The sequence below is a fragment of the Crinia signifera genome, chromosome 6 (genome assembly GCF_055691185.1).
Source record: "Crinia signifera chromosome 6, ASM5569118v1, whole genome shotgun sequence".
Lineage (NCBI taxonomy): Eukaryota > Metazoa > Chordata > Amphibia > Anura > Myobatrachidae > Crinia > Crinia signifera.
This window is the reverse complement of record NC_139222.1, coordinates 77286107-77300281: the sequence shown is the minus strand read 5'-3', so window position 1 is coordinate 77300281 and position 14175 is coordinate 77286107. Positions and strand designations below refer to the sequence as shown.

General features: G+C 38.3%; 1 protein-coding gene across 2 annotated transcripts in view; it reads left to right on the top strand.

Moving 5' to 3' along the window:
• The window catches only part of NRG3 (neuregulin 3), a 716420-nt gene that overhangs the window by 492963 nt on the left and 209282 nt on the right, over positions 1-14175 (top strand). For both annotated transcript variants that reach the window (XM_083146311.1, XM_083146310.1), the window contains exon 3: positions 4197-4270. In XM_083146311.1, coding sequence (XP_083002437.1) covers positions 4197-4270 — 74 coding nt within the window. The remainder of the gene's footprint in view (positions 1-4196; positions 4271-14175) is intronic.

The window sequence follows — 14175 nt, the reverse complement described above, 5'->3', positions numbered from 1 at the left end:
GACATAGTTTGTTATTTTGCTATTTTTGTCCTTCGGAATTTGCGTGTCATTTTCAAAAATTATTGATAAAATATTGAACTTTTTCTGGATTTTGCCGCTGTTATCACAACTGTATATGTAGTTGGTATCCTATTGGCCCCAATCATTATGCAGATGAAATTGTAATGTAGCAAATGGTGAATATTGGTCTATACTACTAAAACCCAATGACCTAGTCCAAAAAATTGGCAATGATAGCCCAATAAGACATGGAATCCAGGATAAGTAACCAGACTCTTTCGTTATGCCAAGTCTGAAGGGTTGCTTATAGGGGATATGCTTGCATAAATAAGGAACACAAAGCATAATACCTGAGAAGTGCTGGCATTGGGAGAACATGTAAATAGGAAAGCCCCTACAAATCTATTAGCAGTGGTAAATTCCTCCTGCTAATAGGATATCCCCCATAGACTCTATGGGGAACCTTCAATTTCCAGGCGCAAATTAAATTAGTGAACTGAAAATAGGAGGCAGTGGCATTTTAAAAAATACATCTTTATTTTTTTTACTTAACATGCATTTAACTAACTAGAATAATAAAAAATATGTGTGTTTGTGTGTGTGTGTGTGTGTATATATATATATATATATATATATATATATATATATATATATATATATATATATATATATATATATATATAAAAATATATAGGCTCATTACCATAAAATACAATAAGCAACCTTTTCTAACAATTTGCTCCTCTATAGAGTGTTAAGTAAATTCAGCGTACACTAGATGGAGGGTTGTGTGGTGGACTGAATTTTCCCTACAAATCATTCTGTTTTTAAGCGACACAGTGCTGTTTACCATTTGTACAACAGATAATGACATCCCTTAACTATAAACATCCCTTAACTATAAACCTGAAAACAACACACCACACATGCTGCTGGTAGCTTGTAGCGGTATTTGCTGTGCGGCGGGACGCGCTGCTGAATTTGAAACCATATTTTGAAATGACTGCCTTTCTTTTCAAATACTGCTACTAGCTCCTTTCTGCCACTGGCCGCCCCTTGCCACATGGACCCCACTGCCTGCCCCCTCACCCCATGGACCCTGTCGAGCGGACCTCGCTACTGCATATAAGTGTGTGCTAAAAAGCACCCAAAATGTGCCATTGATGGGTCCAATATTCAATGTGCAGCCCGTCCGACCTCCCCACTCCAACTTGATGTGCATGGGTAGAAGATGTCAAACACATTCGATTTGGGGCGATTTGGCCCAAATCGGACAAGTGTATGGACACCTTAAGAAATGTAAGTGCAAAGCAACATTACAGATTGTGGATTAAACATTTTAAATTTAAATCAGTATTCAGCACAAATGTAGATTTTGAGTGTATATAGAAAACAAAGATTTCATATGTGTATATCTATATATATCTATATATATATATATATATAACCTTCCACAGGGCGGCACTTCCCAATAAATCACTAAGACAAGTGTCTTAGTGATTTATTGGGAAGTGCCGCCCTGTGGAAGGTTGTATTTGCTGCCGGGATTCTGGCATCTGGCTGGGCACCCTTAAAATATTCGCTTGACAGGTGGTGTGCTGCTCCAATGGCTATATTTATATATATATATATATATATATATGTATCTATATATATCTATATATATATAGATATATATACATGGGTGCCCTTCAGGGAATCGTAAGACTCCAATAACACACTGCTTTGAGGGCTGCACTCCCCAGACCTAAAAGATATTTGCACAACTCATACAATCTATTTAACATTTTGCATCATTAAGCTCTTATACACCGCTGTGCTGCTAAAGGGCACTGGCTGCTTACAAGTGATCAGTGATACCCACACAGCTGTATGTAAATGATAGGGTACACTTTCCAATACTATCTACAGAAATAATATATGAACCCTTTGAGTGCCAATATCTCAGTGAGAGATACGCTAAATATCTGCAAAAAAATCCAGCTTCGCTCACATTTGTTATATAAATTCTAATTAAAAAAATATTTGTAAGAAAATATTATATTTCCTACATATCGGAAATATTGCAGGTCATTATGATGAATAAAATTGTTGCTTGGCAATTCTCACACCTATTTTGACAAATTCTCTTGGCACTCAAAGGGTTAACTGTCAAAGCAACATAATTGCAATACAATATCTAGTATATAAAAACATAAGTGATGCAATAACAACCTGGTACATAAAATAATTGTACTACAATACATAAAATCATCAACCCACATTATGCCGACATTTATGCAAAAAGAAAAAAACATAAGAAAAACGACCCGGATTTATCAGTCAACTTGTTATATAAACACATTTTAACAAAGATTCTACTGTATTTATTCTTTACTATGCCATAACTCCAGGTTTGTTTATTATTTTCACGGTGTGCAGAAGATTTGTGGTTATTACAGCAGGAAAGACTAGTCACACTTACTGTACACAGACTTACTACATTGCTAAAATAATTCACATCACGATTATATATGGGGAGTAAATTCACAGTTTTCGTTTAACACATGGGGTAGAGTATTCAATGTTATAATCCAATGCCTCTCATTTGGCCAGTAGTTTCAATCTATCTCCTCCTCCTCCTCCTTCATGCATCCAGTGTAACATGTTTAAGAACCAAACATTTAATGTGTTGTGGACTACTGGTCTGGCATGTTTTAAAATGCTGTGGAACACAGTCAAAGTCTTCTGGAGTTCAGGAAATCGACTAAGCTACCTTTAGAAAATAGTAAACGTTTTGTTTGTCTTGTCCATCATACTTCACTAATGCTCCACATGACACATTATACTATTATAATATGTTTGGCATCTCATAGCAACTCCTTTAAATCCCATTATTTTATCATTAGGAAAATATGTAAAATGTATATTTAATGTGCTTATAGTATATATTCCACTTGCTTTATTTAACATGCTTGTTAGTTTGCCTGCTAATATGGAAGTGCATTAGTTCTTGTTTAACAGTATGGGTTGTTGGCAATACTGCCCTTCTTGTATTGTTGTTGACGCTTTTATCTTGATCGTCTGTTGAATGACTTTGACATATTACACAGGCAAGGGATGTGTTTTGATTGTTGTGGTTGTTTTCATGAAAAGTAAGTGAAAATTAGACATAACCTACAGACATTTGGGAGCCGGATGCCGCTCCGACAGGGGGGATCCTGACACACAGGGGCTATTCTCCCTTGTGGGAGTCCACAACCCCCATAGAGGGAGAATATAATCTGTGGTGAGCGTAGTGAGTCACCAGGCCTGCAGAATGGCGAATGCAGCGAGCCTGCAAGGGGCTTCTTTGCAATCCCCCCCTTTCGGAGCACCGGTAGTTGGGATACTGACTGTCAGGGTCCCCAATGTTGGAGGTGCATACCACACCCCAGACATTTGTAATGTGTAGTTTCTGGTAAAGGAAATTCCAGATTAATATAACTGTTACTTTGGGAAGGGTAATATTTTACTTTATTTTTATTACCCTGTAACATAATGTAATACGCAGTTTAATAAAAAAATTATTTATCAAAATTTTGCTGGAAAAATTGTATTATATTTTTAACACACTGATACTATCATAATTGCATTCTAATTATATACAATTATTACAATTGCCATTATCTTATGATTACAATCTTTAATTTTTTTTAAATGTTTTGAAATATTTTATTTACTATGCTCTCATTCGTTGGACTTAATGCAATTGTTAAAGTTATGTGCTAGAGAATTTATCTTAATTACATTAACTGGATTTGAATAGATGGCAGCACTACTCTAGGCAATTACTTTTTCCATTTAATGCCAATCTCTTTCTCCTTGTTTGTTAAAAACAAAATATAGCACTTCTTATTGGTACATGTGTATGATAGTTTTCAGCAACAAAAGCAATATAGCGCTAATAATGACTTACAAATGACCTTACTTTATTTTGGGAACTTTAATGCAAAACCAAGGGTGTGAAATTATATATAAATTTATATTTTAATTTTTCAAAATGTTTTTGGAACCGTTTTTAGTTTCACTTTATATTGAGAGGCTTTATTGAAAACAATATAACTACATGAGTGATAAACTTCAAAATCATTTTAATTTCATATGATAATGTTTAGATGAGTCTAATTATTATCACCATCATGAGTAAAAAAATGTTTATTGTTTCTTTCCTGCAGGTGCAAAGAGGGCTACCAAGGCGTCCGGTGTGACCAGTTCTTACCGAAAACTGATTCAGTATTGTCTGATCCAAGTAGGTGCAAATTAACAATGTTATAATTAGTATCCAGTAAAAGATTATAAAGGCTGTGTGTTCTGTAAATTTATGTAATGTAGAGTAAATGATCAGGATCCTAGTATTGTAGCTTTAAGTATTAACCAGTAAAATGTCCATGTCTTAATAAGCAATAAATGTAAAAACAAATGTTGTTAGCCTTTCTAATGTCACATTGATGCACGAACACAAGGTAGCTCTTTACATAACAGATGGTCTTCCTACTTTTGTGTAACTGGTAGAAGCTGATCAGTTTCAATATGTAATGTCTTAGTTTGGTTGCTTCTTTACTCTTTGAACGGTTTGATATATTATCCCCATAATTCCTAGTCATACAATCCTGCCTTGGGTTGAACTTGATTTACTTTTTGGGATTGAAAAACTTATACTTGCTGTATCTTTCTCCACTGTGACTTTGGGATGTACAATATTTACTCAGTTTACCTTATTTTTCTAATATTCTAAACTTGAGTTGGATTCAGCAATATCGAGTCTCAACAAAAAACTATTACAAGGGAAAACAGCCATCGTCGTTTACATAGTGATGAGAAAGAGTGACATACATACAGTAATATATAATGATCTGCAATGGCGGCTCCAGAAGTGAGGCTGCAGCACGATCCAAAATAAAATAGTGGATCCACACCAACTGCACTGGATGGAGAATGCTTGAGGTTGCAGTTGGTGTGGACCCCCTATTTGAATTTGGACTGTACTACAGCCTCAATTCTGGAGCCACAACAGATCACGGGTTTGAAAAATTAGGTTTCTATTGTAAAATGTATAAAACATGCTCTTTGATATGATACTAATGCACAACCGTGCTAAATTTCCTATATCTTATATCCAATTAAAGGTAAAAATTCACAAAAAATGATTTAGGGGAAATACTAGTTACAGTTTGTAAACATAAAGTATTAGTTGTAGTAAAGTATTTTTATTGTTTGAGATTTTGTTTGATGCATGGTACATAAGGTGTAAATAGCAAATCACTAGCTGTAGAAGAGTTGAAACACTTAAGGCCCCCACACACCAGTGAGCTTGGGCCAATTTGACCCGATTCTAATGGATCGGGATGATAAATCGGACCAAATCTAAAGTGTTTACCACCCCATTGGACCCAATGCACATTGGATCATAGCCGGATGGGCTGCACATAACATAAATGTGTTATGTGCAGCCCAGAGCCAGGTTGGGCTAAAGAGAGAGGATGCAGAGAGTCGGGTGACAGACAAATTAATAAAAATCCCATAAAAATTAATGGGCAGAAGCTGATTGGCTGAGAGTGGTTACCAAAATCGGAGGCCTCTAATTGGTTGAGAGAGCTCTCAGCCAATCAGTGGGTTGTCATTCATTTGTATGGGTTTTAATTAGGGCTGTGCATCTGGCACTTTTCATGTTTTGGGTCTGGATCTGTTCCAAAACACTGACTTTCTGTTTTATGTTTTTCATGTTTTGGATCTGTATTTTTTTTTAAAACCGCCAAAATCACAGAATTATTTTTTTTTGCACCTATGCTATTATTAACATCCATAAGAATAATTTCCACTCATTTCCAGTCTATCCTTAACACCAAAAGGTTGCACCAAAGTAGCTAGATGACTATGCTAAGTGACACAAGTGAACGGCACAAACACCTGGCCCATCTAGTAATGGCACTGTACTCTTGCAAGGTCCAGGGACCCGCACTCATAGCCTGGGCAGAAAATCCTGAACAGGCTCGGAAAGTGGTTTGGATTGGGTGGTGTCCGGATTCTACCAATCTGAATTTGCTCCTCCTTAGTTTTATTTTGCATCTCGGCTCCCGGCTCCTGGTTCCCTTGCCCAGCTGTATACGAACCCTTTGCACAATTCCCAGCTCCCTCCATCTGCAGCTCCTTGGAAGTTGCATGTGATACATTGCATGTAATTTTTCACATGCAAAACTTGGCACATAAAGTGTCTAATCCTTTGTGAGCCTTGTTCAGAAAAAGAAGGAAAGAAATCAGTTTTCACTGGGATTCACTCCTCATCCACATTGTCCCATGGGACATAAAAATTAGTACATGTTCTTTATTGGTATGCAATTAAAGGTAAAAGGCCATCATTTATTATTCCATTTGGTCAATTTTATTAATTGTCTGGTGACCTGGTATAACGAGTCCCTGTGGCAGGGATATATTATTATATCCCTGCCACAGGGACTCGTTATACCAGGTCACCAGACAATTAATAAAATTGACCAAATGGAATAATAAATGATGGCGTTTTACCTTTAATTGCATACCAATAAAGAACATGTACTAATTTTTATGTCCCATGGGACAATGTGGATGAGGAGTGCATCCCAGTGAAAACTGATTTCTTTCCTTCTTTTTCTGAACAAGTCAAATGCTAAATCAGTTGAGAGCACCCTAAAACCAAGAGAAACAATATTTATAAAAAGTTTCTTCTTTTTTGAAAAAATCCATCCACAGGGATATATTCCCAAAACATTATTTGGTGCGGGTCATACTGTATGTGTGTGTGTGAACCTTTGTGAGCCTTCCCTGGGGGCTGCCAGGGAAATCAGGTCCTTCGGACAAGTCAGCCTAATGTATGGGGGCCTTAAGCTTAATGAGCTTTAGTTATCATATGTATGCACATTAGCGGTGGCCCAGGAGCCTGACTTTGGGGACGATTCAGAATTTGTCCCTGTCCCCAATGGTGGAGGTCCGTGCATGCACAATTATGTGCAAACACCCGCAGCGAGCACGTTCTGTGATTTTTTTCATTCATCTGGGGGCTTTCTGCCTGAGTAGGTAACTTTTGCTTAAGTCCGCCCATCATTTCATTGATGTGCCCCAAAAAATTATGGGCACACCCATAGAAATGCTGGGTGGACCCCAGCAAATGAAGGCATGCCCCTGCCTGCTTGGGGCAGGAAGATGACTTCACGTTACATCAGCACCCACCCTCAATTCTATGGAAAGCGTTCAAATGAAAAGTAAGTCCTGGCTTCATTTTCATTATGAACAGAGGAAAAATCATTCGATGGTGAATAAACATCAAATGTTTTTTCGTCTTTGTGGCTGCAAGCCACCGGATGTGTAAGCATACACATCCACTCGCAGCGTAGTGTGGGGATTTGGGCGGTGTATACCTGCTTGCTGGGCAGTGAATATACGCAGCCAAGGGAGCAGGTATCATTCCAGCTCTTAGTTCATCAGCACTAGACCAAGTTTACTAGACCTCATTCTTGCAACCAAGATGTGAATACACCTGAGACTTATCGCTCCTTGCTTCTCTTCAACATACAGAGTAGCAAGAACTTCTTTAGCTGCTACTGTTACCTGCCAAGCTTTTATTTCCTCCCGAATTTCTAGAGAATGTGGACTTTTGGGCCTTTTGCATCACAGCATCTATTGCCATATACTATAAATATGTTGTGCATCATCTTGAAAGTCCTACTGTACATCTTCCAATACATCTTCCGTGATGTTAAAAGCTATAGACTAGAAAACAATTTGGATATTTGTTAATAGCCATGTCTGGGGAAAAAAGGCTATATGATAGGCATTCCCAACCTCAGTCCTCATGGCACACTTGCAGTGCAAGTATTAGTGATATCCAGTGAATATGAATCCAAGGGAGACCTAGGGATCACCTCAGCTGGTCACAGTGCAATACACACAAAGGGCCACTTCATTGGAAACACTTTTTGATGCTTGCTATCTATAATGTGCACTATAGTAATTAGATTAATGTAATGCCAGCACTAGGCATGGAATGGGTTAAACATCCCAGGCTGTGTGTTTTACCCTTGGGGAGCATGTGACTCGGGGATCTAATAAGGTGCTTGGGAATGGCAGAGTTAGCTGAATATTGGGTCAGGAAAGGGAGGAGTCTTCCTCTCTTTCCTGCTGAAATTTTTCCGCCCTCCCTTCCCTGAGATAATTGGTTTTAAATGGAGGGGGGGGGGGGTTTCGGGGTGTTTTAATTGCGTTGGCTGATAGGTGGGAAAGAACGGCAGGTTAATAGTTTCTTAGCCTTCATTACCCGTTTATGCAACGTATATAGATTGTTTTCGGTGCGCTCGCCTATTCATTGACTTAGGCCTTTCGCTCGATCTCCTGCTCGGGGGCAGCGAGACCACCTGGCTGGGTGGTAGTCAATGTAGTAGGTCGAGTGGATACCGCTTGGTAGGTAGTTTGATTACGTATGCTGAGTTTGGGGGTGGAGTTTAGTTTAGTAGCCGTTCTTTCTTGCCCACCATTTATTTAAATTAGTTTAATCAAATCAAAAACTAGCTTAAATATTCAAATAATAAATCAGCTAACAATTTCTGCCAAACCTATATCTCTGAGTCTTTATTTCAGGTTTTATGTTAAGATAAGTTAAGTTAAGGTTTAACATGCTAGAGGTACACACACATGAGGTGCTAGGATGTTTAGTAAATTATCTAATTATTTCTCCTCCTTGCAGCCACATGCGCGAGGATGTGTTAGTGTACACATCCCCTCGCATGTTCGAGAGAGGATTCTCACGGTGGGGGCGGGCATGCAGAATTTTCCTGATCGCTACGTTGCTAGCATATACACAGCTTAGCGATCAGATCTGAATCAGTCCCCTATGTTTACTGGTCTAGAATTCATAAGGACCTTTTGTTTCCTTAGTTGATGATATTTCTGTTTAATATAGAAAATATCAGAGGGTAGTAGAGAAAGATAATTCACTATAAACCTAATATTCAGAGTTAGGGAACAATGGAAATGTGCCACATGATAACCATATTTAATATAGATGAACAAACTGGGCCAAATACAGACAATACAGCAAAATGGGTGCAAATTATGGAAAAACATTTTTTGTGCAAAAATTGCATAACTTGGAATATATGCAGAATATATTATATCAAGACACATCTGAATCTGCATGGGCAGTGTATTCACTTATTGTGCAATACAATAAGTAACTATCATCATTGTGTAAGTACTACTACTTGAGCATTTGAAAACGATTACCCTGCAAACGGCATATTTGCACAAATTGCTGCTCTCTAGTTAGTACGGAATCCTGATGGCCCTTAGTTCCAACCACCCCTCCCCTACAGCCTAACCATCATCTTCAGCAGCCTGACATTAATGTTTCCATCATACAGAGTTATCATAACTCCACCCTTCCACAGCTTAGCACTAAAGGCCCCCATAAAGTTATGCGGTTTGGGCACTATTTCACCCAATTCCAGCAAATCGGGCCAAGAAATTGTGTCAATTTGGCCCAAATCGCATGTGTATGAGCCATCTGATCTGATGTGTGTTGCCGTGCACATCGGGCCAGCATTGGAAGCTGGACATGCTGCACGTATATGTCCTCCAAGTTGGACCTGCTGGTCCTGGTGGTGGGGAACATGATCACAACTGATACAGTATATCACATGTGGAAGGACCATACGCGATGTATTGAATGCGATCCTACCACCTGGGAAGGTCAAGGGCAGCTCATGGGGCATCATATACCATGCTTCCCCCCTCAGAGAAGTCACATGGTGTATGGGGGCCTTAAGCCTTCCTTTCTGGTGTTTAACCCTATCCCTAATAATTACCTATAAGTATAAAAGTTGTCAGTATTTTGACACATCGAGTTCTCACTGGTATTGTGAGCATCTGGATTTTTATTGTCAGGATGCCAACTACATCCATTCCTGCCTGTACCAATCCAGACTCTCTTTTCATAAAGGATTAAGCATTTATAATTCTTTACACTCCAACTGCAATTATGTATTTGATTTCATTTACTTTCTGAGTATTCCCAGTTTAAAAATATGCAGAATACACCACATTGTCTAGCATAGCGCTCACTCTTCATCAGCCCCATCCTGTCTAGAAAGTTTTTAATGTCTTATACACAGGTTTTCAAAGTCAGACTTCAGGACAACACACGGTGCATGTTTGCAAGCCTCCTCACAGAATCAAGTTAAATAATAAGCTCCACCTGTGAATTTTTTTAAATGTGTCAGTTAGTAATGAGTGCACCTGTGCACCTGTCGGGTGACCTGGAAAATGTGAACTGTGTGGGATCCCAAGGACCGAGTTTGAGAACCACCGTTTTAATGAATAAAATCAACTAAATTGTGTATAAGTTTACAGTACATCATTATAAACAGTACTTGCAATCCACCTTATTTTTTTCCTACTTTTAGTCTTTTAAGCAAGTCTGCCTTTCAATGGTATACTGTAGGTCAAAATCGAATGTCAATGTTCAGCTGAAAATTTACTAATGATCCAAAATTGTGTTCACATTAGCATCAACGGACCACTACGACAGACTGCATACCAAGTCAGAAACGCTTTGATTACCGATAAACATGGGGACATTTTGTCTTTCCTTTAACATCATCAATGTTGCCTCAATTTAGTATTTTAAAAGTACTTAGCTCCCATTGGGTGTTAAGTACAACTAATGTAAAAAAGAAAAGAAAAGTGTTTTTCTTCTGGCTGGTAAGCTGCACAAACTAACGTTATTAAGATGTTCATTGAATTTCTTTCATTCTTTTTAGCATCATAAAAACACATAAGTGTATTTATTTAGTAATAGATTTCCACTATCTTTCAAACTGTCTGCTAAAATCCTGAGACTCACTGAAGAAATGTTGCACTTATGGGTACTGATCTCTCACAATGTTTTTTCTCCAGTCCTTGTTTATGAGTTTTATAATTCATTTAGTGACCTGGATATAACAAAACTCTACTTGGGAGATACTGACTTCCAGCCAAGGCATTTGATGGTCTCTGTGGAGAAGTTAAGAACTTCAATTTTAATTATAACCAGTGCAGTGATGTGGATACCAGGATACAACGAAATTACAAAAAATAATACCGAATACTACCACCTAGTGAATTTTCTATATAAAATATACTTCATGTGGATTGCCTTAATCTGTCATATATTTTTTTAAATACAACATTTGTCATTGCTAAATATGGATACTGCAGTTTTAAAAATGGTGTTAATTTCCCTTCAAAATCACATATAGATATGGCTCCCATAGACTTCAACTCTTGCTATGAGTAGAAGCCTGCTTCACAGTGTTGTGGTCGCATGCCTTCACAGCTGCAAATTTGTGTGCAATGGCTCTGCGAAAATATGTTGCAGCCTCTGGGAGTTGCATAGACACATGATGGGGCCATATGATTGGGTCTTTGATTATCTGCTTGCACACAAAGTCTAAACCATCGTATGTCAATTGGGTGAAAATTGACGATCTGAGTAACTCTATGATCATGCAGCATGGCCGCAGGAAGTAAGATGGCAGAACCATTTCAAATATATATAATAGTGCAGTCAAAATCTGTGACACACCCTAGAAACAGTCCTCCAAAGACTGTTACTTCATGTGCAAATAAATCCTTTCTGCAATTGCCACCACAAGATCATTGCAGCACATGCTCAATGTGACATAAATACATCCAGAGACCACTGATGGTTGATCAACTGCAAAAGAATCGGGTTTGCATAAATGTCGGAACTCAAGCCTTAGAATATTATTGCAATACATGACTTCATTGTCTGCTGTCATAACAAAACTTTAATTTAATATTTAAATATGCCTCAAAGGTTCCAGTTTTAGATTTGGAAAGTCACTAAAAATATAGTGCGGTTTATTTAATAAAATAAAATACATGAGCTGTAACCAATGATAATCCGATTTCCAACTGCCATATGGCTAGTTGTTGTATCCCAGGTTGTAGAGCATGGGTCTTCAAACTGTGGCCCTCCAGATGTTGTGGATGTCCCATGTCCCAGCATGCCCTCACAGTTTTGGCATGCTCTTACAGGAAAAAATGTGGCAATGCATGTTGGAACATGTAGTTTCACAACATCTGGAGGGCCACAGTTTGAAGACCCATGTTGTAGAGACTAGGGCCAGTCTTAGTCTTTTTGTGTGTGTTTCTGTGTGTGTGGGGGGGGGGGGGAGGCGTTGCCTAATGTATATTGGCTTTTCCAAGCCTTGTTACAAAAATGAAATAAATAATAGAAACACACATGTAACCAGAATAGACTGCTGCTGCAGCCTCCAATAGAAACATATTTTAGATCTGATCCATTGTGTCATTGTTTTTACAGAGGTATATGTACAAATATGGCTGCTTAAAGCCTGGCACAATAGTGTAGGAAACGCAGCATAGCGGGTCATGAATATAATCATGCTCCCAGCAATCCTTACCATCTATGGGAGAGCCAGAAGCTTTGGCATGGCTGCTATATGCAGCAACAACATATGACGACAAATGCAGAATTTATCTAGGTGGGTAACAATTAAATATATATTATGATATTAATAAGCCCCGTCCACTTCAGGAAAAATGCCGGGATTTACATGTCTATGGGGAGGAAGCGGTGTAAAATATCATGTTTCTAATGGAATCTTGACATTTTGGCTGTACTTCCTTTCCATTGAAGTGTGAATCCCAGCAATTTGATGCAAGGAGGTATGGCTTTGTAATATCATGCTTGCTTTCTCTCTTCTGTCAGGTTTCTTTTGGGGGGATAATCAGAACCTGCATGCCCCTTCACATATTAAAATTCCTGATTTTTTGACACCAAATATAAAAAAACCTTTATTTTAAAAGTTTATATTGCAGGGACTAACGAGAAATTTGTGGGCACAACAGTTAATAATTTTATTCCGTTGCAAATGTTATGCCCTATAGTAGTGACCCTAGTTTAGTTCCCCAGTTTACACGATGTGGCATAATTCCAGTACACATTATGCTACACAGTATCCCCAATTCATATGACAGATGGTGTCCCCCATTCATATAATTTCACATTACAGTAACCCTGTTCAATTTGAGCCACATTTATCATGCCATCAAATGTGGCACAGAGTTCCTCCCGTTCAAATTATGCCATGTGTGCTCCAATTTATAATATGCCGCACAATAGTGCATCTATCTTATATTGTGCCACATTAAAATGCTCCAGTTCTTATCATCTAACACTTTTGTCCCTCCCACATTACAATGAGCAGAGCACCTTACAATGCCATCCACTTCACATTGTGCAACATTACAGTGGCCTCCAGTTCACATTGTGCAACATTACAGTTGCCACATTAAAGTATGCCACGTTAGAACACCCCTTACCATTATAAAATCTGCTACTCACTCAGCTTTGGGAAATTGGTGTGCAACTTTATATCCTGGCTCAAGCCCGTCTGAGTTTCTGGGCCCCATTTCTCTGGCTCCTCTTGCACTCACTACAGTTACAATCAAGGTCTATTGTTTCAAGCCACTCCAGCCAATAACTGTCATTGCACATTGGTATCTGCAACTTGTGTGTATAGCTGCACTGCATGGCAGTGTTCTTGCAGATGTTGCATCTAGGGGCAATTTGGAACTTAGGTGGTGATTCTGGTTGACTCAAAAGGGGGCAAACTCATCCCCGTTCCGATGTTTGGGCTCTTTATTATTATATTATTATAATTTTATTTATAAGGCGCCAAAAGTGTTTCACAGCGCCATACAAAGGAACAATACAGGGAGACTTGACATAACATTGAATAAATAACAAAAATAGAGTACAAATAAAGAGCGCCACAGTTCAATACACAATACACTTAAATATAAGCAGTGAGGACTCAATAAACATAGAAACTAGAAACATAGAAACATAGAATTTGACGGCAGATAAGAATCACTTGGCCCATCTAGTCTGCCCCTTTTTTAAACATGTTACCTCAACCATATTTGATCCTTATTTTTTTGTAAGGATATCAATATGCTTATCCCAAGCATGTTTAAATTGTACTACTGTATTTGCATCTACCACCTCTGATGGTGGCTATTCCACTTAACTACTACTCTTTCTGTGAAGTAATTCTTCCTCACATTTCCCCTGAATCTTCATCCCTCTAGTTTCAG